A 26,492-nucleotide genomic window follows, 5' to 3' on the forward strand; every position below is an offset into this window, starting at 1 on the left:
AATATAGCGATTTTTTCTAGTTTTTTTATGCTTGAAAAATTATGCTACTCATGATATGTACAGTTTTATTATAATTTATCTACAGAATAATTTATTTGGCATTTTCAAAGACAATAACGACTACATAGTTAGTATATAGATAATAAAAATGATACCCTGTCTATTTCGAACGATTTCATTTCTCCGTTTCATTTCATTTTACCATTAAGCCACTAAGTAAAAATCAGCAGTCTAAAACGAATCTGACCTTGCAAATATGAAAAATTAAATACAAACCACTTTTATATAAGTAAATCTGCTTCATATAATTTTCGTAGTTGATATGTTTGAAAGATTCTAGATACTCGACCAATTAGCTTTACAATTATAAATGATGATTAACTCGATCTTACAAAGAATCGATCCAAGGAACTGAAATATGATATAAAACTGTCGTCAATCTACTCTAATGATTACACTTTCTATAGCGACCACTACGTATTGTCATTCTGTCATTCAGACGGTCAAAGAGGATGACTGCTTTTATCTGTGATCTGTTGTCCAAAAATGACCGATCGGGTCATGATCGAATACTCTCGATAAACTATTACATCCCTGAGAATTGGTATTGACATCTCTAGAAAAAGAATATTCTCAAACATTCGTCGCTCTCTTTTTAAATCTCTTCCATTTAATTTAATGATAAGGAACATTTTCACGGACATGAGCCTGCTTTCGGTATTCGTGATGCTGGCATTTGCCCATCCAGGACCATTTCGTACAAACCTTTTGCGGTTTCAATATAAAACATTTCGTTCTTAGAACGTCAAAGAAGATTTTGCCGATAAAATTCGCGGATGCTGTGTCTGCCATCTTTAAACACGTACGAAATCTGTAAATATGACAAAGAATCTGATAAGTTCGATTCGCATTCGGATTGGTCTTTGATAAATTCATTCGAATCTACAGATTGTCTTGCTAACTGGCCAAAATTTTATCTCGTTAAGAGTTGCTCATTTTTACTCTTGAAGCTACTTCTTGAAAATGTATCTTTTTTTATTTCGTTCGTCTGACATCGACGTCTGAATTCCGACATTCAACTGATTCTATGTAGACTGACTGACAACTTTAGACAACTCGGCTATTGCTGTCTAAGGGTGGAATTTCCTATAAAACGCATACGTTTGATGCAAATGCAATAGTTGGAGATCGTTTGTGCGAAATACGCTTCTTCGATGTATCGTACTGCAAGCATCTCACACTGTTAGAAAATCTCTGTGTGTGAACGCTGCATCTAACCGAACTGAAAGCGTCCTTGTAGGAAATTCCAGCTAAACTCTATCTCTCTATCAATTTCACGTGAAACTTCTTAGCATCGATAATTTGTAACTTACGTATTGTAATATCAATCGATTATAATAATAATATTAATCGAGTAATGCAACAGGACCTTGACAGAGATCCTTCATAATTAATTGGCCCGATTTGAGGCCAGTTAGCAAAGCAGTACTGTAATCGATACCGTTCGATACCGTTCGTCACAGGCACAATGCATCATGCTCGAGATACCCCAGTTGAAAAGACCGTAGCGCGTCTCGAAAGCCGGAATGAAAAAAGGACAGGCCGTGTCGTGTCTGCGACAGCAGGCATCTGCTGTGCCAAAACCGCCCAGATTCGTGTATTTCGTGGCCCGATGACCGCGGCCGCACCATTGTGTCCCTGGGATCATCAACAAGTCCCTTCGCGAGCGGCTCTTACCTCGTCTCTGGCGGTGACTGCTGCTCGTTCCGTTTAAAAGCTTCGAGTATTTCCTGTATTACGTGATATATAAAGAAAAACTGAAAACTCTCTCTCTCTCTCTATCTCTGTAACAAGTACGACAAGTAGATAATTCTCCTATTTTAGAAATTCGATTTATCGATTTAGCAAAGCTGAAAGTGTCTTTATGGTATATTTGAAGAAAAAAGTTAACTAGCACAGCGAGATAGACTGGTTAAAAAACCTTTATCCACGATTTTATTCGTTATTTCTATCCAGAGTGATTCGATGACCGAACCTCGATATATTTCGTTATATTCTTAGATGATACCATAAAACAGGATCACAGTTTTTTTATTCTATGCTATATTTCATACATTTTCTTTTTATTATAGTTTTTATACCTTCGTCGATGTTGTGAAATCAATTGATTTCGCGCCCTGTTCCTTACGTGGGTGCACCGATGACGTAGATCCGACGTGGACGAGAGCCAGGAGAGGTCCTGCGGGATCCTCGACGAGTCCTTCTGATCGTCCACATCGAACAGTTCGACGGACGTTTCATCGCCGTAATCGTCGTCCAAGTGCGTGCTTGATGTGCAGGATCTCTCGTCACCGACGTCGAGTTTCTCGTCCACACAGTCAGTAAGCGTGCCACCCTCGTATATCAGTTGCACCTTTCTGGCCGTCTCCTGTAGCCAGACCTGCCTCAGTGCTACGTCCGTATCTCTATCACAGTCATACATGTATTATGAAGAATAGAATTATTATTTAAATCACTGCAATTTAAAAATGTTATGACGATACATGCCGAAGCTTAGAAAATGAATTATCTTTCTCTAACATGAATTTTAATAAACTATTAGTTGCATATAACGCGAAAAATACCCTTCTCAAGTAGCTTGAGTTTTTTCCTTCTTAGCGTTTTTTTAGTTGTTAGTTCTTTTCGCATCGACGACGAATGACACAGGAAGAGACGCACCTTTAATTATTTAATTTAATACGCTCGTTTAAAGTAGCTAAAACCCTAACGCGATGCCCGTGTAATTCACGCTAAATCGATCACACGCACGCGTTGCACGATACTTCCTCGTGATTAACGCGCAGCTATGATTGATGCTCCCCCGCCTTCTTTTCAACTCGTCGATAAACATCTTCGACGTTAAATGGTCGTCGTTAAATTCGTCGACGGCTGTTCCACGATAACAATGTTCCGTCCATGTGTTCTCGTTCCAATACGTGTCTTTTCGTCTACTTGTTACGTATGAATCACTCTGAGCGATTAAGAAACTATAAACCTTCTATTTCGCAATACTATTTACAATTAAACATAGAGTGAGAACCATTCAACCAATTCTTTTAGCCCTGATGCTATTTTTTCACCTTTTAATTTCACATTTTGCGAACTTTGATACAAATAAAATCATTCTTCGTTATTTTTCATCTAGCTGACAATCGTGACTCGTTACTATGAATCAAACGTGTAAATAGTTACCAAAGAAATCGTAAACCGGAAGGATTGGAGTTCTCTAACGTATTCATCGAATCGGAAGATTTCGTTTCTCGTTGAAGAATTGATGGTTCGAGAACGATGGTGTCGTTGGCGAATCATGAGAACAGGCAAGCCGCGTGCTTTTCTCGTTACAGCAAAAGAGCTTTCACCGATTTAAGTGCAAGGTGACGTTTCGCGGTCGTGGAATTCCCTGGTATCCTCGTGAGAGTATCCGCAGATGAGTTACAACCGCTGGTCCGAGGCCAGCAGCTCTGGGACCGTTCTCGATGTTCGGTCTCCTGCTTCCACCTAATCCTTGCTTACTTAACTTGCCGCTTTTCGGCTTAAGGCCTCGGTTGGCTTAGCGGTCGCTGTCCACGGCTGTACGCGATAAATTGTTTTCGATCCGAAAATTTAACAAAACACGATATAACCATCGTTGTACGATCTACTACTTGCTGGAAAGTACGCTTCGCTTTTAATTTTCGTCTTTCAAGGTATAATATCGTTTCTTAAATAAAAAAAAAAAAAATCTTCCCATGCGATCAGTTCAACCGGAATATCTAACGTTATTGTTTCGTTTGAAATCAATCATCGATTGGGATGAAAATTCGAGGACCGTGGCGAATCGAACAATTTTTCAATTTTTTTCTCCGCGAGAAAATCGTTCTATTATTTTCTAAACCTTTAGTCGTAAATCTTCAAGGGAGAAGAAGCATCTGGACGCATTGGATCTTTAAAAAGAAAGAACCGCGAGAAGAGGCACACTCACGTGGGAAATACGCGAGTCTCTTTTTAAAGAAAAAGAGCCGACCGACTCGATTTAGCGCTGTGGTAATTCTATGCAGTTTCCGGCTGACAAGGACGCGCGTCCAGTAAACTGCAAACGTATGCCCGGTATCAGTTAGTCGATGTAAAAACGACGACGCGCGGCGTATTGAAAGAGGTAACCAAAGTTAAATGCATACGTAGCCAGTCTCGTGGCTCCCACGCGTATTGGCAATGCTGAAAGGAGGCATTGTTTTCCTCTTCGCTAACACCGACTCCTACGGTTTCACCGGGAGGGTTGTAGTCGTGAGATGCTGCCTCTTCGGGAGATTTGTTCCCTCCTAGTTGAAGGAAATGTTATTCCAGGCAAAGAGGATGCTACGATGTTGCTCTAACGTCGATCGGAAAAACAATCGAACTTCGCGTTTCAAGAAGAAATTCTTGCCGAGTGTTTTCACGAAGTTTATTCGCGATTAATATGTATACTACGCGGTCGTGAGTCGACTAGGTGGGAATCGATGCAGAAACATTTCAGAGAATTGACTTTGTGCGATGCAATAAATTTTCAACCACAGACATTCGTATTTTTGCAATTTTACTATAGCTACGTAGACCCTAAGCTTCTTGGTAATTTTATTTATTAAAATCATTGTTACGAGGTTGATCTAACGTAACTGTTTGGCTTGAATTGAAAACATAAACGAATTCTCAAATGGTAATGAAATAATAAATCTACTCTTCCGTAGCTAAGGATTAAACGAGAGATATTCGATGCTATTGAAAATAGCCTAGATTTTACGATTTAAAGAAATATTAAAAAAAGAAAAAAAAAAGGAAGGAAACTTCGAAGAGGATCTTTGATTCTTAGAACTAATAAAAAGAGCATTCTTTTAAAGACAGGATGAAGATCATTTACCCCCAATTGACGATGGTCTCCTTGGCGCAAATTCCAGGCAGTCGAATCACCCGTTCGAGTTCCCCGTCCTGCAGGATCCTGGTGACTGAAATACCGCGATTAGTTGCGGCCTTGGCGAATCCAAACGAGACGTTCGGGAACGGTAGGAGGAGGTTCGATTGTTGGTGAACAGCTCCGGCGTCCGACAGCACCAGGAGCAGCCCAAATGCCAGCAGCATCGAGTACGGGATCCAAATGATTCGCCTTCTTTCCCTGGACACACGCGATATTTATTGCCTCGTTAAGCTATCCGCCACGATGCCTGGTAGCAAATTGAATTTTATTTCTATCCTTTTATTTTCTGGCCGGAGGAATTCGGAGGAGTTTCATGTTACATCTCCTCTCTCGCTATTCAGTTTAACGTTACAGACCAGCTTTTTGCTCTTTGATATTATTCAGATATGCAGCTTCTCAGAATAAATAAAATAAATTTTATTATGAAAATACACTTTCCGTTCGACTTTTATATTATTTGTTAAATAAATTCTTTCAGTTACCATTACTTTTTATTAAATAATCTTACGTAAAAACGCTATATAAAAATATTTCTTTCCTCGTGCGAGTTTATGATTAGAATAAATTATAAATCGCTATATAAATTTTTCCACCTTTATGTGTAATAATTTAGCGTTCGTCTATTTAAAGTGAAATCTCTGTTCGTTTCTGTACTCTTTGAATTATCTGTATTATTGGCAAATTCGATAACAGACAGGTTGTAAAGAGAATCGGTCGGATCGATGGACGGTGTAACGGAGGTATCAATTTCTGGCGTACAACTTCGATTTGAAGAAATTAAAGCACCGAGCCGTGGCTTTGACAAGCCACCGGGGCCGATACCACCCGCGATCCTGTCGCAGTTTCTTCTCGTCGTTCGTGGAGAACTGTTTGGCGCTTTGCCATCACAGGCTCGATCATCTTCTTTTCATCGGCAAGATAAAAAGAAGCCGCGCCTCTGTATGCTGGCTCTTACGTAATTAACACGTATGATATCTGCACAGCCATATGTTCCACGACTGTTTATTATTTTTTTCACGAGAAACTCCGCAAATTTCTAATGTTCTCTCACCGAAAAAATCTTTCTTCTCAAACGTATATACATAGACATAAAATGTAAATAAATAAAAAAAAAAAAAAAGAAAATAAGAAATAATAGCTGGATAACTGAACGTTGTAATGTTTTAATCTTTTTAGCGTCCTAAAATTCCATTGCTGCGGCAAAACAATCCCTCTTCTCGGAGACTTAGACAAAAGACAAGTAAAAACGAGCAGTAAGATAGAAACGTGGGGAAAGATTCTGGAATCTTGGAATTCTGTAATGTTTTAATCTGTTTAATTAAAGAAATTTTAACGGTTTTTATATAAAACATTAGCCTTCCGTCGATAGAGTTCAACGAGCTTCGTGATAAAAGTAATCATGATGTAAATTTGGAATTGCGGTAGCATCTAATCTTGGAACGATGACACATGATTTCATGCAGTTCGCGAAAATATTATCGCGTTTGAAAGAACGAGATAAAAATTACACGTATCCGTATCGTTCCCTTTAACCGGTTGCTTTTTCAAGAATTCTTAATATGTCGTCGGTTATACGCGATAAAACAGACGATTCCTAGAAAATTCTTTTCCTCTTGAAATACGCTGAAAAATCTTACGATACCTTGGTAGCACGCTCATCTGCACGGTCCACGAGCGAAAGTTCCAAAGAGCCCTTGGCGCGGCGGTTCAAACTCTTCCATAAATAGTGCACTTCCGTGAACCGCTGCGAACTTCCTCACGGGACGCACATTCGTTCATATTCGATGGCTATCACGGGCTCAATCACCCTTTTACTATCTCACTTCTCCTATCAAGGATTTCGGATCTTATTTTTAAACGTTAATTGTCAACTCGGAAGCTCTAACTCGTGGTGTTTCGACGCGTTTTCTCACTGAATCGACATGAATCTCAAACGAAGGGACGGAGTCGCGAATTATACAAATAGAACAGGCGAAGGGAGAGATGTTTCGGAAAATCGAGTCACGTGGTTGAGACTTTTCGCGCCCTTTTCTTTCGAGCGAAATCGGTGCAGTGCACAGTGGCTCCGTTTAGCTCGGGGATACCTCGTGGAGGCAATCGGCCGTAGTAACTGGCGCGCTACGCTCGCGACTCTCCCTTAAATACTGGCGAGAGTTCTGGTGGTTGTCCAGTTCACCTACACCACTACCTATTCTGTCACTTACGTCTCTCCTTCTCTGACGCTCTCCCCTTGGTTCGATGCGTTTCCCCATCTGCAACCCCACCACCACTCGGACACCAACCAAAGTCTCTGCTTCCCCTTTCCTCCTTCTCTTGCAACCTTCTACCACCAACGTGAGGAGCCGCCTCTGCCAAATCCAATCCTACCCACTCACCCTAAGATCTAATCCCTGCTCTCTTCCTCTTACTCTTTCACTCTAACTCCCTGTCTGCTCTATCCCCCTTTCCTTTTTTTCATCCCTCTTTCCGCTTCTGAATTCCGCGCGCACACCTCTTTCCCTTCCTTTTTCCCTCATTTCTCTTTCTCTTCCCCTCTGTAGCCGTCTTTGGATCTCGCGTTTCTTCCTCCCCCTCGTTTCTCTTTCTCTTTCTCTTTCTTTCGTTTCCTTTGTCCTTCCACCGACCAAGTCGCTGCTTTTTTACACCCTGATCCTTCCTATCGTCTAGGCGACTCTAGCGAGCTGGCGAGCGACTTTGGTAAATGCCGGTGCATCCATCACCGAGCGTCACACAGGCAAGTCGAGGTTACCGAGGGCCATGGCTCTGATTCCGTGTTACGAGTCGCGTGTTGGTGCATCCTCGTCGGTTGCCTCCTAGCCCGGTGGATTCACCTAATCGATCATACAAAATAAATTTACTGGTTCATCGATATTCGTATTAATATAAATAACAAGAAAACGATTATCTTCTAAATGTAACGCTTTTCATAAATCAACGTAAAGAAGCATTAGTTTCGTCAGCTATTTTCCGGCCGTAATGGATGAACATGATAGAATTACCAATAATCGAAGCTCAGACAGAAGCTTTCCTTTTTCCATATATATTGCGAAAGAAATTATTCGATGATCGACGTCGATAGTACAGACAAAGTCAGCGTTTGATCGACTGGGAAATTTTTCCTAACGCAGGAAGATGTCGACCAAATTGTCGCCGAAACGTTCGTTCATAATAAATTATGCAAATCAGCGCAACATGAGTAGTCCTCGTCATTGGCCATGAGTCCCGCAAGATCGTACCACGACTGGCGACTAGCCAAAGGTCGTTCTTCGCGAGGTTCGCGATAAACTTTCGTCCCGGCGTGCAACCGGGAAGCATTGTCGCGCGAATTAGCGCGGCTTTTCAATTTTTCCGCCGGCTAGGCACTTATAGAGAGCCGGCCGCGTTCTCTGAAATGGATCACCTGCGCGACGATTCCTTATTTCCACCAGTGCACCGCGAATATTTTATTCGCAGATGCTCCTGAAGAAGATGTCCGGGTTCCCACGGATGGCTCCGTGAAATTATGCTCCATTAGCTTACTTATTTATATTGCAGTAGCTGCAACAGTATATCATCGTCACTGTTATCATTCGAATCTTACGAATAAATAAAATTAAATATAAAAGATATAAAACAATAGGGAAACTTAGAACGTAATTTATCTTCAGATTACGTATTAGAGAAAAATTTACTCGTTACTCGAAAAAATATTACCCAAAGTTTCTCGAACGAGAAAAGAAAATTCCTTTCTATCTTACCAAAAATTGTAAATTCCTCCGAGTCCTTCCTCTTCAAAGAACCATATACCGTCACATAGCTTATTCTAGTAGCTATAAAATACAGGTAACAATTAGACGCGTGCACGATGTCTTAAAGGAGCCGGTCATAAAAAGATGAATGACTGGCCCATCGTGAACACTCGAGGGTCTTACTCTCAACTCAGGTGGATCTCACAAGTTAAACGCGTTAATAGCACTAGGCAAAAGGAGGGGAGAAAGAAGGGCGACACGACGGATTTGAAGATTTATGCTCATCCATCGGCAGCTCTTGAGTGGTCTCCTTGAGGAACGAGATCGGCTCCACGGAAATTAATTGGCGGGACGAAGAAGTGGCAGTGAAAAGCCGCCAGTGGTTTCCACCCATTGTACTCCTTGTGGTTATGACTCGGTGCCGCAGGACAGGGTTGTTAAAAGGGAGGGGGAGAGAAATGGAATGACAGAGAGAGAACAAGAGACAGAGAAAGGTAGACTAGTCGAGGTGAGAGTCTGTAAGTGAGTAGGTAGTTCTTGGGGCACTCGATTGTTCGGTCCTCGAGGGTTCGTCCACGAACTACCGTCTCCATATGCACGTTTTTGGGGCTCATAAAAGATCTCCGAACAAAGGTCATCCCGTTCTGATTTCCAATTGCCTCGTAAAATCTGTTCTGTGATTGTAAAGTTGCTGTTTCGCAGTATCCTTTCGGTCGGGAACATCGTCATTTCGTGTTTCGACTCTGTTTGTGCGTGTGAATTATGATCCTGCGAGTAGAGGAATTTTACGTTATGTATAGCAAAATGGTAAGTTCTAACGGCAAGGAAATTAGTAGAGACAAGATTTTTACAAATATTTCCAAATATATAAATATATAACTTATTAAACGTTGAATGCGTTAAACGAGAGAATTCTGCAACGAAAGAATTTTATTTTCAAGTGCCGAATAGAGATCTACCTGTGCCTCCATCAGCAATCTGAAGAACGGTTTCCAGAGTTGTTTCACTCCCCCACAGGAATGGTTTTATTGTTCCGAAGGCGAAGAGCTCTCGAGCTTGAACGCCAGTGCACATAGTGTGAGGTAAGGTTCCGTGGGTTGACTCTTGCAGACACTTTTAAATCTTGGAAAAATATCTATTACCTCTTGTCGCGTTACATCTGGCTGCTTTCTTTTTCCTCTCGCGTTTCTATGTCGATTAAAGTTCAGTTCTCTAATTTATTCAATCGCGTCCTTTCGATCTCCATGCTATTTTTTTACAGGCTAATTAGAAAGAAGCAGATTAACGTGAAACATTATTCGTAGTTAAAAATATGTCAACCACCAATTGTTCCGTCAATCTCCGATATTTATACAATTTCGTAGACAAGAGAATTATCTTGGGGATCGTACTAAATTGCAATTTCTAGAGCTACTTTAACCAGAAAAGAATTCGTGGAAATATGAACGAAGGAAACGTAGACAGAAGAAGGAGAAAAACAAATAGAAATAAAAAGAAGAAGCCAGTTTAACATTGGCATCGCGTGGTTCACATGACTGGTAAACGGCTTCCTCAAACATTCGTGGATTGAAGTTTGTCTTCTCGAGAAGTAAACGATGACAGAACGGATCCTTTGCTCCGTGGATGTGCTCGATCAACCAAGCTCGCAGATCCCGAGTTAAGATCCGCCGCTCTATAACTAACTTGCTATTATAGCGGTTGAAGTGTAATTATCTCGCGATAGTTCAACCGCAAGATATTCCCGTTAACTAGAAGGCAATTTGTGGATACTGGCCATAATCGAATTCCCTCTGTGCTGTATGACAATTGTACTACGTCAAATTAGACGCCTCTCTTTCATTTTCTACCCGGCAGCCTCTTTTCCTCCTACAATTGTAAAACGAGCCATTAGCGCTAGTAAACATTACCGCTGTGAAGAGTTGGCAAACACACGGGCTTTATCGAAAATTTCGTGTACAACGCGGGTCACTATATTTTCGGAAAAGAACAAAGAATTATCTCGAGAGGATTATACACACGTCTTATTCCTCTCGACTCCTAAAATTCAAGCAGAAGTTAAAATTATAATTGAATATCTTTACCACAAAGATCATTTCAAGGTGAAAGTAAAAAAAGAACATTTGTTTCATCACTGAAAATAGATAAAGTAGATAAAACATATATATATCGCGATTCAAAATCTCACAGTCGCAATGAATCATCTTGTAGACACGATCCAGACCTAAAATATAACCATCTTAACAAAACGTTCCCGAATCGAATCAATGACTAATTATACGTTGGAACAACAACGCGGAGAAAAAGGTTTTGGATCGGACGTCGTTCGTGGGATAACGTATCGATCATCCATCGGAGATCCATTACACCGTGCCAGCTTAGATCCTTCGAACACGGAGAGAGGTCGACGATCGTTTCAAGGGAGGATGGCTTCATGGATTTTGTTGAACGAGTTGAGGTATAGTCGTCGTTCAACTTCTCCTTCTAAGAGCTAATTAATTTTTATAGCTTTGCTCGAGGAGAGAGACCTCGGGTCCACCGTTCGTTTCTTCTTCAGATCCTACGAGGCAATATTAATGGACTGGCCCGTTTGCTTCGCTCATGTTTGCAGATTTCCTGCAGGTCCTCTTTATTTGCGGATCGTCTCGTTGTTACTGCACTGACCCCTCCACGTCCATACGTTGATTGTTCCTCCCTGGTCGATGCACATAATTTAATAGTTTTTACAATTTATAAATTCGTCTAGTCGATGGCAGAAAATGAGAGATATAAAATAATCAAGCGTGGTACAGTACAGACATAGCGCCGTGAAGCATAATACTGGTTTCCATAATGAACATTGTTCTCGTGGGCTGACGGCTGATATCTCATAGCGGTTTTCTTCGAAATTGACATATTCTCCTGGAAAATTTATGGGTAGAAAATCCTGCAAAATTATGAGTTGAGTTATTATTTTGTTGATAGCTTTTATGACTTCATATAAAAATTCCTATACGATAGATTTAATGGAATCGAGGAACGTTTGTTCGATCGATTATACTCTACAAGAAGGGGTCTTTGATCTTCCCGTGAAATTTATAGAAACCATGATTAAAAAATCGAAGCAGTTCCACTATGTGAAGCTCTTCATCGTCCGAGAAAAATAAATAACCGGTCGATCAAGTGGTGCGTCTCCCTCGCAGGTGATTAAGTTTTAGGGTTCCGAACGGAGAGATTTAAACATGAATTTATCGTAGTAATTATTTGCCGAGGCACGAACATACAAATCAAACAGGCTCGTTATTATTACACACGATGGCGAATTAATTGCCAAAAGAGTATAGATCGATATGATCGGTGGCAATCGTTTGATTTATGTCGACATCAGATAGCTGACAATGGAATTTGTAGACTCTGATATAACAAAAAATAGAGTGCAAGATTCGATGCACTCTATTTGAAGAGTTTTCGAAGAGAATCGAAGATTGTTTTCTTTGCTTATTCCGCATATTCGTCGTTTTCTTTTTAGGTTCAACGTCTTAAAATTTGACTGCAAAAGGGGTTCTTCCGTAACAGACGAAATTAGCTGAATCAATAACGGATACTCATAACGATAAAGCTGTATCGATTAAAATTATTTTCGTCGAAATTAAAACTCATCCGTACACGCTGAGATTTTATCGAGCACTTGAGTTCTAAATTATTGCAAACAGTGAGTCATTCAAATCTTTGAGTAGTTCCACGGGACCGTAATGCCTATGGAAGCTTATAATGGAAGCATTGTCGGATTTCTAATATAAAATCGTGGCTTATTTTCTGTATTCAACAAAACGCTGTGCGTGCAAATATATGATACCATGGAGGAACGTGTACGAACGCAAATGGATATCCTAAATGGCCAACGGTGAGTGTATACGTGCACGGTTATAATCTATATTGTACCCGCATAGATGTGTCTTTGTCCGTGACCTATACATCAAAAAGATTGGCGTCTTTATTAACAGAGATACCCAGGATTTCTTCTTTTTCCTTTTATTAGTCAAGCTTCGAACTCTTGACGAAAATCAACGACCGTTGCGGTAAACGTCTATCTAATCTCTCGTACGAGCCGTTTCTATAATCATACAGAAAATATTGGGACGTTTGTTAATGTTCGTCAGGTTTAGTTGCATTTTAGATTCAAGACCATCACGCGATACATCAACTTGATTGACTAATGTCGCATCCGAGCAGTTGGTTTTCCCTTGGAAATCGTGAGAAACCGACGCATACAGGAATCTAGCGAAATTTCGATTTACAATAGTTTGCCGAAACTCCCATGTATGTACCAATTTTACAATTCTACTTTAAAAATATTATGTTATACTATATTCCCTGCGAACACCTATTTTGTTATTCGAGCGGATCTTTCAATACTTCATACGCTCGAAAGCAGATTAAAATCGTATTTATCTCCGATTCGTGGTCGTGATCGCGGCCAACCAGAATGAATTAAAACAGAGAACGAACCGTACGGGGAAATGTCGGTAGTAAAACGACGAGGAAATCCCCCTTTCTTGCCCCGTTACCCCTTAGACACTCAGGCCATTCAGGCAGTCGCCGTTTTCCGCGACAATTGCGAGCGCAATGCAATAATTGCATAATTCCCGCCACACTTGCCACTCGGGGCGAAACTGGTCGGTCCATGAGTGGTTGAGCCGCGCGTTCGTAAAAGGGTGTAGCCGCTTCGTAGCCACAGAATTGTAGCTTGTAAGTTGTATCCGCAAGGAGAGCCACCTTTTCTTTCACTCCTCGAACTTTGCCGCTGGAGGATGAATTTTGTGACCGACGTGCGGCTTCGACGAATTTTGTTCCTCCTACTCTCGGGCTATGGGTTAATCGTCAGAGAGTGCTGCAGCATCAGGATGAAGCCGACCTATAGAAAGTATAAAAAGCAAAATATACACATTGTAAAACGGAAAGATAGAAAAATATAAAACATAGTTACCGACGTCGACGAACCTTGAACTTCTTAGTGGACAGTAAGGAATTACAACGAATTCTACTTTTCGTTCGGTCTAACGTGACTGGTCGGTCACTAGCGGTTCTATACCTGAAATTTGTGTGAAAAATTTGTTTCAAAATATCATAAACGCTAAGTCAAATACTATTCAATTATCTATTCATTAGCATCGCTATACCTATGGTATACATACCCATAGTAAGATGAATAGAACAGGCACAATTTACACAGAATAATCTGCGGTTACCCAAAATTATTATGCTGGTAATTATAAGTGAAAATAGCTTGATTTATTGCTGGGGATGGTTATATTTTCTAAGTAACGAGAGGTAACTGTGACGAGGAGAAGGGGCAAAAGGGTCGGGCAGACGAAGAGAGAACAGATAGGCAAGGCTGCAAACCGCTTGACGAAGGAAATAGAATTCAGAGGAGAACTTCCTTCATTTCGACTTTTACCGGCTCTTAGCGAAAGCAACGCTGCGTTGTAACGGGTGACGTTCGCACAAAGGGTGTTAAAGTTTTACGCGGACTATTTCTCTTTTTCATAGATATACGCCTCTCGGGCGATAAAAACTTGTACAGTTTACTGAGATTCGTGTCGTTGCCATTGGAAGAAGGAAAAAATCGTGAAAAAATTAGCAGACGTTATATTCGCCGATATTCTACGTATATATTGCCGACATTTAAAACATTTATTCCGTCGATGCGTTTGCCTCTACCTAATAACAAATTTCCATTGTATTTCTTAAAAATATTTCAACCTTTTGACAACGTGAAAATCGTCTAGCTTGTAAACACACACAATGAAGCGGTCGTCACGGGAAATTCTTTCGAATTGGTTACGGCGTCGAGTCCCAAAGATTTGTCCGAATGTCATCGAAGCTTCTTCATGCGGGGGTGGTTTCGTGGAAGAACGACGGGAAAGGAATGGGAATAGGAAAGAAAGCGAACGAAAGGCAGAAGAAATGAACTGGCAATCTCATCAATTCACCAAAAAACAGCCGTAGCGGTATCTACCTGATAATATTTACTGCACATTGAAACGCGGCAGAAAGGAAAGCCACGGGTCTTTGTAAGACCAATCGGCCCATTCAAAAGCTGGTATTAGCCAAGCTATTGTCGGAGCGGCGTGAAATCGACATACGAAAAATTTTAAGCGAATCAATATGACGCTACTAATTGCTGTATAGCTTCGAGTCATGCCGGAACGCAATGTTTGGTCCAACCAACGATATCTATTGTTTATTATAAAAACATGCCTCCCTTTGTTGCTGTTCTGTTTCGCATTTTTCTATAGACGCGAAGGATTTGAAACGATTGGAAGATTGCTTCGATACAGAAAGAATTTTAATACATTTAGATTTGTATTTTGATATTTTCAAAATAATTGGTTCGGCTTAAAACAAGGAGAGTGTCTTCTCTTTAATCAAAGAGCTCGGCTAACTTCAAAGTAGACCGTAAGAAAATCATAGGAAAGCAGCTACTCAAATACAATTTCTAAACGACTCACGAAGAATATGCGAAATTATAATAGAACATTGGTGGTTAAAAATGAGAAAAGCAAAGATACGTGGCAAGTGGATGTTCCTGCACCACCCTCCGGTGAGAAGTGATCACGGAGTGGAACCGGTGATCGGGGAACACGCAGTTCCCCGAGAAGATCATAGAGAAAAGAGGAACTTTACGAGCCGCGTATATGGTGCACACGATCCGGGCTGCGGCACAATTCGCCACTAATTGATTTTACGACATCCGTTATATTGACCGTGAAGATCGTCGACAGAGTTGGTCGAGCTGCAGAGGGTGCAGATGACACCCTGGTGCGAGCCATGCATGACGCCCTTTTTCAGCGGATACACTCGAGGAATCTCCATGTATGAACCCTGATCACCGAGGACGATCTGATCTATAGTCTGTAGCGGCCCTCTGTTCTTTGTCCGCTTAATGTTTCGCTGATAACGGCCGACAGAACGGGCCGAGTTGACCGAGGAACGAGAGCTAAACCGGTTGAATCGAGAACCCATCTGATAATCTGATAATCGGGACCCATCTACGGAGACACGACTAAGAAGCATGTGAAAAATACTCTGCTCGTATTTAAGTTTTACATAGAGTGTAGATTGTTTAAAAGCATCGACTAAGAAAGAGTATGTATATGAAAATTAGTTTAATGCCACTTTGGATTTTTTAAGTCGAGTTAACGTAAGAACAATACTGAATTTAAAGAAGGGGTTCAGGAGAAAACTGTCTTTGAATCACCCTGTATATTATTAATAAATAAACGGTGAAACTATAAATTAAATTATAAAATTGAGTCTCGATTTATTTGGTGTTCGTTTTTTTTTTTCAATGGAGCATTAACTATATATAATGAAAGATCGGGAACTTAATTGGTACAGTCGATGAATAAATATGGAAAAAGCGATAAAAAGCAATCGGAGAAACCAGTCGTGGATACAGGTCGTAGCCTCAATTCTCGTTCGATGGCATTAGTTGCCCATAGAAGAACAGAGAATCCCCTTGGCCTCCAATAGGATCGAGACGGGATCTCAAAAGGAGGCAAGATAGGAACGAAGGAAAGTCATCTCTCGCTCTCTACTGCTCCATCGCTATCTCTCACTCCAATGGACAATGAGACAATGGAGTGACGTTTGCGAGACGTGATAGCAGTCGGATTAATTCTCGATCGATTCGAAGGGAGCCGGTTCTCTGCTTTGAGAATTCGTACTTTCCCGACAAATACGCAACCGGTTAACTGTTTGACTTGACACTACAAACCACGTGCTTTCAAATCGTACCAAAATAATTCTAGAAAATATGCTTACAAAGAAAATGCTCAAATTCTTCGATCGGTCATCGTTTAAAGTCTTTTATGCCATGCCTAATACACAATTTCTGAACCATGAAACTTTAATATACCCTATATAAATAAAAATACTACATTGACACGTGCGTGCAAAAAGGCTGACTATATCGACGATCAAATTATTGTTATCATAACCATCTGCTCGTCGCTTTTACAAGCTTAAAAGCTAACGCTGCCGGTCGTCAGATCAAAGGAGGCCGACGCTTCCGCTCCCGAGAATGGAAAACATAACCCGAAATTCCCTAGCGAATACATTCGAAAGTGAGCAGTGAACTGATCGGCAAAGTACCCGGGAGACCGCTCAGAATTTTATATGAAGGAGAACAAAGAGTTCTGCTCAAGAGTTCAGTCCTGTAAATACATATATTCGGTTCAGTATCGCAGAGAATGTCGTTGCACCGGTCTTTTGGGAATTCAAATATGCGATGCATCTACGATCCAAGACACGGATTGGAGATCAAAAGGTTGTATCGGTTTGCAGAGTCCAATAAACGTTTCACGTTCCTCTCGTCGAATGTTTGATTCCTATAAGACGATAATAGTAATCTAGTTCGATCAATCTTTGTCTTATCTAGAATAATATAATATTTAATATGTAAGAAGTCGTGTTTTTATCGAATCAACCATATATCCTATCGTGTTTGTTTCCTATCGCCTCGTGCAAAACGCGTATTGGACAGGGTGCATCGTTTTCGACCACTGAACGCATGAATTGTTGTCACACGAGTTGATTTCAGGGTGGCTCGAAAATCGATGAACTTCTGGCAGGTCGTACGACTAATCGTGATCGATGAACCGGCACGCAGCGGCACGTGACTGGTGATCTATCGCGTGGAAACGATTGATCGCGATATATGGACGCGGAGACATTTCGCCCTTTCGTTGGACATCATTTTTTTTAATACCTCGTTTTAGATCTCGTCCTACCATGCACTCGTTTCAAACTTAGTTTCACTTGTCATTGCAAAAAGTGAAAAAAAAAGGGTGAGAAACAGTGAAAAGATACAGTCGAAAATCACTTTTGACTGATCCTAAAAGCTAGACGAATTAGGGCAAGAATGCAGGATAACTAATTGCCCCATAGCGTAAGTCTCATAGACACGCATACCGATACATTCATTTTTAGGCAAACCCATGGCCCCAAATGGCGTTCCATGGTCAGATAGAAATCTCGAAATTATAGCTCGACTATATAGATGTTCTCAGCGACAGAGGAGCTCGTTAGTGACTGAGAGTATCGATGACCCTCGTTAGGTAATCATCTTTTAATTAAGCCAAGAAAAAAAGACGCCGCTGATACATAGTCTGCAACCACAAAACTCTAATTACCTTGCTCTACCGGTTTAACAGGCAGCTTTGTGTCTTCGAATGGGGGCTGACATACAACTTGACGCACTCTAATCTCACGGTTAACTCCTGTGTCAGGTGCATTTCATGTGGTGATGATGTCGGAACTATTCTTCTAATCTACATTTCTTTTGTAATCGCTAACGCCTCAGTTTTTCTAAACAATGACAGAAGTAGCATGTGTCTTCAAAGCAACCATGTGTTTATGTTCATATGTCACGCTCGTTGCTTACAGATGATGAGACGTAATCGTATAAAGTTATGTTATGAATAAGTATTAGAACTTGCATAACTTCTTTATTATCGCAACTGTGATTAGTAGTCTTGCATTTCAAAGTATGTACATTCTAAAAAAACATCAGTTAAGAAACTTTTGCTACCTTCTTACAACGGAATTAATTAAGACGTTGAAAAGTAAATCTCACCATATCGTTTGTTTATTTCCTCACTCTATCTCTTATCTTCTTGCTGCACGTTTGTTCCTTTGTTTCGAAGGCGGAAAGCGCAAAGCACTGTCTCGTGCATATTCGCGATGTCCGTTCACTTTGACGTCGTTCACAGTCCGGGAAGTGACCTTGAGTGACAAATTGATTTCGAACGGACTAAGGTATATAACTCCTTTAGATTTAGTCTAGTCTATCGAGTACCTCTGTGAACCTGCTACTTTTACATCTATTTTACTGGTAAGACCCATCGAAATAACGATAAAATAAATTTTATTTTATTTATTCGAATAAGAATAAAAATAAAATAATATGGTATCGTATTTTCCATTTCCTCTGATGACTTTTATCTAACGATAATGATCACCGATTGTTATTATTCTAAGGAAAATTGAAACTGTTATTGAAAAAGCTACAGTGTATATCGTAGTATAATTGATATATATATAGAGATCGCAACTGACCTGCAGAGGATGGGATTTGCACTACGAAGGGATGGTCGACGAACGGTTGTTTGACGGTACCACCCCCACACCGAAGCATGGCAAACCTGGTATCGCATTCACGGTCCACTGCTTCAGGATTCGGGTCTCCACCCTGTCTCTACGCTCGTGTTTCCTCGTGAAAAAAGAAAAGAGAGAGGTGGAGAGAAGGGAGAGAGAAAGGAGAGAGAGAGAGAGATGATACGGTAAAGGCTACCCATCGTTGGCGATCTGTAACCCTCGATCGTCGGATCTGAACATATCTCACGACGAAACATACTTAACAGATGGTTAGGTGAACAACGCATTTGTCTTACAAATTGCAGCATCGAAACGTCTTCACGGCTTCTACCACGAAAATTCTTCATCCAACTGTTCTGTATCCGAGAAAATTTATGGAAAAAATTTATTTTCTACCTGGAGAATAGTTTTTCGATTACTACTGTTGGAATCGATTGTGCCGTGAAGAAATTTGAGAAGTTCGTCTTTGACAATGTAGTTTAAACTAAGTTAATCTAGAAACGTTGACTTAATTATTACATTACGTATTGCAATACAAGTAACAGAGTACCAGCGAACGTGATTGCTCTTCATAAGAATATATTGACTTTCGTATACTTAAAGAGAGTTTATAGAAAATTCTATCCGAGAGTACCATCGAATAATCGTAAATCCTGAACCATCTTGCGTCTGTTCGACGAGAAATCTATGTTGCGAACGGATCGTGAATCCATGAACATAACGCAATCACCTCACGCATCCGTCTTATTCCAAGATCAAGTCACGTGTGAGACTGCATGGTAATCAGCTGACACGGACCGTGCACAAAAAGAGTAGGTGATTTTAATAGAGAACAAACAGGATAAAGTGATGCAATTTCCCTCTCTCGATATTTATAAAACGTATATACTTACAAAGAAAATCAAGAATTTTTCTTTTTTGATAGTTTGTCCAATATTGTTCCATCGAAATGCAACAATATTCTCTCTTTACTCTGTAAAGTTATCTATCAGTAGAGGACATAAGTCGTGGTCGCGTGGTAAGAAACGGCTGGGCGATATACATAGCAGGTGCGCGTGCAGACAGCTCGAGGCGTTTACCAGTTAACCAAGGGGTGGGCAAACTTTTTTCTGAAAGGGTGGAATAAGAAGCTGCGGGATTTACTGTGCCAAAAAGGGGTCACGCTATGCTAAAGCGAACGCGCAGGTCTTTTTAATCATCTTGTCAGGCTGGTATAATCCGTGCAAATCGTTCGTAAAAATTCTCACTACTTTCTGGCAGACAAAACTACTGTAACTGCAACAGGCATAGCTTCTGAAACATGAAGATGGCTAACGTTGACTGTTCCGTGAAAATGTCTTAAATAGATATCGTATATATCGTAAAAAATATTTTCTTTCTCAGGAGTATTTAAAATTCATACTTACCATTTCATTTGTGTTACAGTAATATATTATCCTATATAAATTAACGAGAATGAACTATCTTAACTATCTACTCAAAGAATGTCTTTGGAACAAAAATGTCACTGAAATGTTATAAAAAAATTAATCTTTAAAATATTCATCTCTCTAATTATTAATTAACGAAAGAAATATTTCACGTACATCAATTAAGTGAAATTGTTTGTCTATATATTTACCAATTTACAAAAATATCCATGATGTTTTAGGGACAATATTAAGAAGTGATTGCAAAAAAATAAAGCACCGTAATCGACACTAATTAGAGATAAACGAGCATAGAAGTGAATAAACGTTGAAGATGTGCTTGGCGCCTGAGTGTGAAGATGAGTAAAAGTTTGTAAAGATAGCACTTAATCCAACGTGTTACGTCTAACACAGAGAGAAAGAGATAGAAGAAGAAAATGAATGGACGTGGCTGTAAGATTCTCATTCCGCCAACACGCACTGGCTTTTTGCCAAGTCGTGAGCGCGAGCCATTAACGTGCGGGATTGCTTATCAGTTGCTGAGTCCGCGTTATTGCGTCGACGATGACCAACCGAGCGGCGGGCGACGCTGTTTCTGTCCCCGTGCCACCTAGATGCCCCCACGTTTCATAACTCGCCAGATATCAGCTATAAGCTATAAATGACGAAAGCGATCACGTTCACAAGAACCTACGTCCGTGATATTGACCTCACATCGATTATGGAACTATTTGCGTGCATAGCGAAAAATTACCGCACAAAAATCATCCTTCCTTTTGTTTGTAAGCTGATTGTTTAGAAAACGCTTCAGGAAATCTCTTACGATACAATATACTAAAACAATGGTACATAAAACATTACGAATGAAGTACATTATAAATGCAATTTATAATGATTTTTATCGGAGTAACAATTTTTAGTTATATATACTTAACTTTGTACGTGATACCCGAAGTTTGATATTTAATAACATTATCTGTATACGGAAAAATGAATTTAAAAAAGTGAATAATGGTTATATCTATTATATGATAATTATTTTCACACGTGGAAAGTAGTTATAGTGTAATTAGCGTTGTTGACACTCGATGTAATCACCTCATACTTGTTTTCCCCTTTACATCCTGAAGTAGATAATTGATTACTACGAAACCTATAATTATGGGTTATCGCTATGTTAAAATAGACCTTTCACTTTTCACTTGTAGCTATAGTAATTGCACATAGAAATTTCATAATAAAACATCGTCATATGAAAAAATTTCAATATAACATTTTGTCAAGAGACGAACGAGTAATAAAAAGATTGTTGGAAAGAAGAGTAATAACTTGTAACCTGTGAACATTTAAATATGGTGGAAGAAATCGCGTCGGCGGTACAGTGTTGCCAGTACGGAAGTACTCGATGACGCTATGCCAGGTTTGCTCCCTCCAAAACCGCGCGTGCATTGGCAGCATTGTTTTTTGGTAGTTTACAAATAAAATGGCCGATATATGAGGCTATTTTGTATGGACAATAAAATATGCAATTCTGTAAAATTAATGACCATCGGCCGCTCGTGTATGTATGTCAAAGTATAGGTTCAGTGCCGCGAAATACGAGAAAAGAAGGTGAAGTGTAAGTGAGCGTGTGGGAGTGCCGTGAGAGGAAGGTGGAGGTTGTCTTTCAAGACCCGTGGACGCCGCGGGCCCGAACACCGAAACGAAGAATAACTTACGAACTCAAATATATTGAAAAATCAACCGACCACTATATCTTTTTCATTGGCGCGCGGTGGCGCGGTGACAACAATACGAGAACGGCTCTAGATTTACGGAACCTGGTTTACAGCGCACAGGCCCCCTCTGCCGCCTGCTCTAATTCTTCAGGCACTCTCGCCTCACCTAAACACTGTGTGTTCCTAAGTCTGACAAAGCAACACTTGGGAACACACCAAGCATTTGTTATACTTTATGTGACAGATGACATACACATGGTGTTAATCACCTTCCATATTTTATTTTATGAATCTTGATTATCCATAAGCTGTCTATTAATATCAAAGGGTCAAATATAGTAACTTAGAGCCGCTTCAGGCAGATATGATTCTCAATTTTGAAACCCACAGCTGAGATACTGGAGTGTGACGGGTACGTTTATTTAGAACCTTTCAAAATATTTCCCGCCGACCAGTTTGTTGTAGTGGAAAGAAATGGTGCCGACAATACGTTGACAGAGACGGAGGGGCCCACGAGCAGTGCGTCCAGCCAGCCCACCCCCTCCGTTACTCCTCTGTCAAACATGTGCACCACTCCTGGCAACGTAGGCACAGGATTTGGGTATGCTTGGTCCTTTGGTGGACCTGGAGCAGAAACCCGAGAAAATGCACAGGGTGAACTTACTACAAATATTAGTTATGCTGTGAATAATAATCAGGACCAAGGATCCAGCCAAAAGATACAGATCGACATTAAACCAACTAAAGTTGCCAATAGTACACATCGTAGACCCATGTTCACTATGAATGAAACTTGTCAACAGACTCCGACGACGCATCATACAGCTGGAGCTCATAATCAAACACACGGCACACATGTTCGTACTAAGAAACATCACGATGTATTTTCATTAACATGCGACAAGGGAGGTTGTAATTGTGACGCTGCGCATGCAACACCCCCACCATCTCTTTTTTCAAATACTTTAGTTTTTACTACAGCTGATAAACACGCTATGAGTAAGCATTTCATGACACCTCTTGGACCACTACAGCTCACAGCAGAAGAGTGCAATGAAATTTTAATGAAAAGAGCAGCAGCTGCTTCAAATCAAGCTAATGTTAACAATGTGGCAACGAGCCAGACAGATAGTACGGCTCACTTTGGGCATGTTTTAACGCATGTGAACACTACACAAATCGAAACAAAGGTCAAGCAACAACAAGATATGGGAAGTCAGGTCAGAGTACCAAAAGAAAGACCGTATTCTTGTTCAGAATGCGGGAAGTCATTTCTTCTAAAACATCACCTTACAACACATGCAAGGGTACATACAGGAGAACGACCTCATGTTTGCGTTCATTGTGGTAAAAGTTTTGCACACAAACACTGTCTTCATACCCACCTTCTCCTTCACAGTGCGGACCGACCATACCAATGCAGAGAATGTAAAAAGTCTTTTACACTAAAACACCACCTTGTAACGCACACACGAGTACATACGAGAGATCGTCCATTTGTTTGTCAAGAGTGTGGAAGATCATTTCCTTTAAAACGTCATTTAGTGACACATAGTAAATTCCACTCAGGGGAGAGACCTTTTGTTTGCGAAGAATGTGGAGAATCATTTTCTCAAAAGGATCACCTAACAATGCATTCGCGCTTCCATGGCAGTTTACATCCATTTGTTTGTCACGACTGTGGAGCAACCTTCCAGAGAAAGTTTGAGTTAGTGAATCATGGTCGTTTGCATGGCAGAGTTCCACATTCGTGTACTGTTTGTGGGAAAGAATTTCTTCAAAAGAGAACACTACTAGCACACATGCGCTTACATACAGGAGAAACTCCATTTGCTTGTACTGTTTGTGGAGAAGCATTTCCTCGAAAAACAGACCTGGTAACCCATTCGAAGATACATAACAATAATACGAACACAGACGAAAAATCTCTTATGTGCAGGTAAACAATAATTTCAATAACATATAGTTTAAATGTGTATGTCTGTCTATATTAAAATCTTCTGCATATGTTAAATTTAATGTTTCAGGGAATGTGGATTGGACTTCTCAAACCGGGAAGCTCTTACCCTGCACTTAAGGTTACATTCTGGTGATCGTACTCTTGTAACAGATCTCTGTGGGTTAGCAGCTGCTTTCCAACAAACTCCTGGACACTTCCTTACACCCAACACTTCTGGAACTCATCAGGTATTATCAACATTAGCATAATATACGAAATGCGTATACAATCAAAGGGTTTACAGATGAATGGACCCATCGGAAATCCCGGTGTCAGCCATATGCATGGTGCAACACAAACATCACCACCTGTAGGAACAGGCCCGAAACCAAAACCACACGTATGTCCCGATTGCGGTCGTGGATTCGCGCAGAAACATGGCCTGTCTCAACATCAAAGACGTCATACGGATGGTAGCTGCCATATAAGATCACACGTGTGCGATAAATGTGGAAAAGCGTTTTATCAGAAGAATCATTTGTTATTACATCAACGCCAACACATGGATCCCCCGCCCAGCATACTTCGGCAACAACAGAGACAAGCTGCACAAGCTGCTGCTCAACAAGCACAACAACAACAACAGCAGCAGCAGCAGCAACAACAGCAGCAGCAGCAGCAACAGGTACAGCAGCAACAAGTGCAACAACAAGTGCAACAACAACAAGTGCAGCAACAGCAAGTGCAACAAGTGCAACAGCAGCAGCAGCAGCAACCTCAACAGCAACAAACAACGTGCACTGTAGATACAAAAACAATACAGCTTCAAGCAATACAACAAGTGCAACAACAAGTTCAACAACAGGTACAACAGCAGGTACAGCAACAGCAACAGCAACAACAACAACAAGCGTGCTCTGTGGACACTAAAGCAATACAGTTAAATGTCACTATGTGAGACGATATAGAAAGTGGGGATTGGTCGATCCCTGGAACAATAGCACTCCCAAATGCGCACCCTGCTGCCACCCTCTGCACGCACTTCTCTTGTACTAACATTACACGTTAGATATATTTATTATCTCTAGAATCGAATACGAAATAACCAATTTTATTACAAGAGTATATATACAAAGTATACATATTATATTCTAAATATGTAAGGCTTGTAACAAGAAAATAAAAATAACCATATATTAGTGTTTTACATATACTTTATATATCATTTACTCTAGATATGTAAAATGAAACTAAACAAATTAGTTGCCTTAATGAGACGAAGAATTTTAATGAATATATTAACTATTGTTTGGTGAACTTTTTTTCATTTACTTTTAATTAGTAGGACGTCACTTTATAAGAAAATACATATTGAATAAACAAACGTAAAAAATAAGTTTTTTATGTACTACTGCTTTGTTGTTATCCTTCATGCTGCGCTTGTATGGTGAAAGTCGAGAGAAATGTTGATCGTGTGAATGATCAGTAAAAAATAAATATGTAGAATGTATCAAGAAAGAGGGAGAGGGTGGCAGACATAGCGCATTTATGGAGCATTTAAAATTGTAGGTCTGCCCGAAAAAAAAGAGATGAATGGTGTCTTTAAACGTATTTTTTACGTTATAGCAATTCGCGAAATTTGTTTAACAAATTCTAGAGAATTAAGAGCGCAAGAGCATTACGAAAATTTATATTCCATTAAATGGATAGTTATTAACTTTATTAAATCGAAGGATTCGAATAAAGTTCGAATCGTTAAAATTGTTTTGTTTTTATATGATTGATAGCGTTTTCATTTCTTGAACTTCCGTACTTTCTTATGTTCTCGACTTCGACTTTTTTACTTTATAATACTAAGATATGTGTGAAAGCCATTCACATATTCTTACAAAAAAACATCCAGCATAGTAAACTTTTGTAATAGTTTTGTCAGAGATATGTAATAGCTAATAGAATTGCGCAAAGAAATGAAAGAAGTAATAAAGGTAGCTTTCCTACATAGTTTTAACATACATATATATTTTTTCCAGACAGATAACAAACATGCAATGCGTTTTTTCGTGATTTTACACGAAAGTGAAACACGACCTAAATTAGAATCACATTTTTAAATGGAAGAAAAAAAGGAGAAAAATTGTTAAACGATGAAATATTGTAAAACGAGCTTTAATGTGCCTTTTTTCAAGCTCGCGATTAAAGTACCTTTCCTTCTTCTGCATTCCTGTTTCTATTCGCATACGATACAGATTGTCTTGTGAAAGTAAACGTTTTGCCCACGCGCATGAAAATATATGGGCTACACGAAACAATCAGTATTCATATTTTTTTCAAACTATGAAAATACGAGCATGTAGTACATCTATGCGATTAAAATTTTCATTCGTTTCATTTGTGCAATATATAAGTTTATTCAAGTTACTTACAGTCACACACGAATCAAATGCTTCGAATGCTGCGGTACTTCACTTGTTTACTCATTTGAACATCCTGAAATCTCCCGCGTTTCATTTGGTAATGTAATAAAAAATAGAAGATAGGTAACACGCATTTGTTCATAAGCGATATCTGGCGGTGATGTCCGGAGATAGACGAACG

The 26,492-nt window shown here is 40.0% G+C and overlaps 2 protein-coding genes across 5 annotated transcripts; one reads left to right on the forward strand and one right to left on the reverse strand.

Moving 5' to 3' along the window:
- Nucleotides 1-39: 39 nt before the first annotated feature.
- Nucleotides 40-26,458, reverse strand: LOC126871804 (uncharacterized). 4 transcript variants are annotated; one of them, XM_050631056.1, is made up of 12 exons: nucleotides 26,321-26,458; nucleotides 18,793-18,946; nucleotides 18,311-18,459; nucleotides 17,868-18,232; nucleotides 13,672-13,762; nucleotides 13,185-13,585; nucleotides 9,654-11,617; nucleotides 6,609-9,462; nucleotides 4,913-5,164; nucleotides 2,142-2,465; nucleotides 1,512-1,790; nucleotides 40-871 (listed from the first exon to the last, which is right to left on the reverse strand). In XM_050631056.1, exons 8-12 carry the CDS (start codon nucleotides 6,623-6,625, stop codon nucleotides 676-678), a joined length of 1,068 nt encoding a protein of 355 aa, XP_050487013.1. In that variant the 5' UTR covers nucleotides 6,626-9,462; nucleotides 9,654-11,617; nucleotides 13,185-13,585; nucleotides 13,672-13,762; nucleotides 17,868-18,232; nucleotides 18,311-18,459; nucleotides 18,793-18,946; nucleotides 26,321-26,458; the 3' UTR covers nucleotides 40-675. The 4 variants fall into 4 exon arrangements, with proteins under 4 accessions (XP_050487013.1, XP_050487014.1, XP_050487015.1 ...); XM_050631057.1 differs by lacking the exons at nucleotides 17,868-18,232; nucleotides 26,321-26,458 and having other exon boundaries at nucleotides 18,793-21,487; XM_050631058.1 differs by lacking the exons at nucleotides 13,185-13,585; nucleotides 13,672-13,762; nucleotides 17,868-18,232; ... (1 more) ...; nucleotides 18,793-18,946; nucleotides 26,321-26,458 and having other exon boundaries at nucleotides 9,654-12,114.
- LOC126871796 (zinc finger protein 530-like) lies at nucleotides 21,711-25,898 on the forward strand. Its single transcript, XM_050631030.1, has 3 exons — nucleotides 21,711-23,897; nucleotides 23,986-24,145; nucleotides 24,202-25,898. The coding sequence occupies exons 1-3, from the start codon at nucleotides 22,522-22,524 to the stop codon at nucleotides 24,853-24,855; spliced, it is 2,190 nt and encodes a 729-aa protein (XP_050486987.1). The 5' UTR covers nucleotides 21,711-22,521; the 3' UTR covers nucleotides 24,856-25,898.
- Nucleotides 26,459-26,492: the final 34 nt, after the last annotated feature.

The sequence above is a fragment of the Bombus huntii genome, chromosome 12 (genome assembly GCF_024542735.1).
Source record: "Bombus huntii isolate Logan2020A chromosome 12, iyBomHunt1.1, whole genome shotgun sequence".
NCBI classification, from domain to species: Eukaryota; Metazoa; Arthropoda; class Insecta; order Hymenoptera; family Apidae; genus Bombus; species Bombus huntii.

Bases quoted from the DNA above. Each gene is read 5' to 3' on its own strand.
- LOC126871796 (XM_050631030.1), top strand. From the start codon at position 22,522: ATGTGCACCACTCCTGGCAACGTAGGCACAGGATTTGGGTATGCTTGG. The intron at 23,898-23,985 runs GTAAACAATAAT...TTAATGTTTCAG, and splicing joins GAAAAATCTCTTATGTGCAG to GGAATGTGGATTGGACTTCT. The intron at 24,146-24,201 runs GTATTATCAACA...AAGGGTTTACAG, and splicing joins ACACTTCTGGAACTCATCAG to ATGAATGGACCCATCGGAAA.
- LOC126871804 (XM_050631056.1), bottom strand. The intron at 1,791-2,141 runs GTATAAAAACTA...CACGTAATACAG, and splicing joins ATTTCACAACATCGACGAAG to GAAATACTCGAAGCTTTTAA. The intron at 872-1,511 runs GTATCGAACGGT...TCATATTTACAG, and splicing joins CATTGTGCCTGTGACGAACG to ATTTCGTACGTGTTTAAAGA.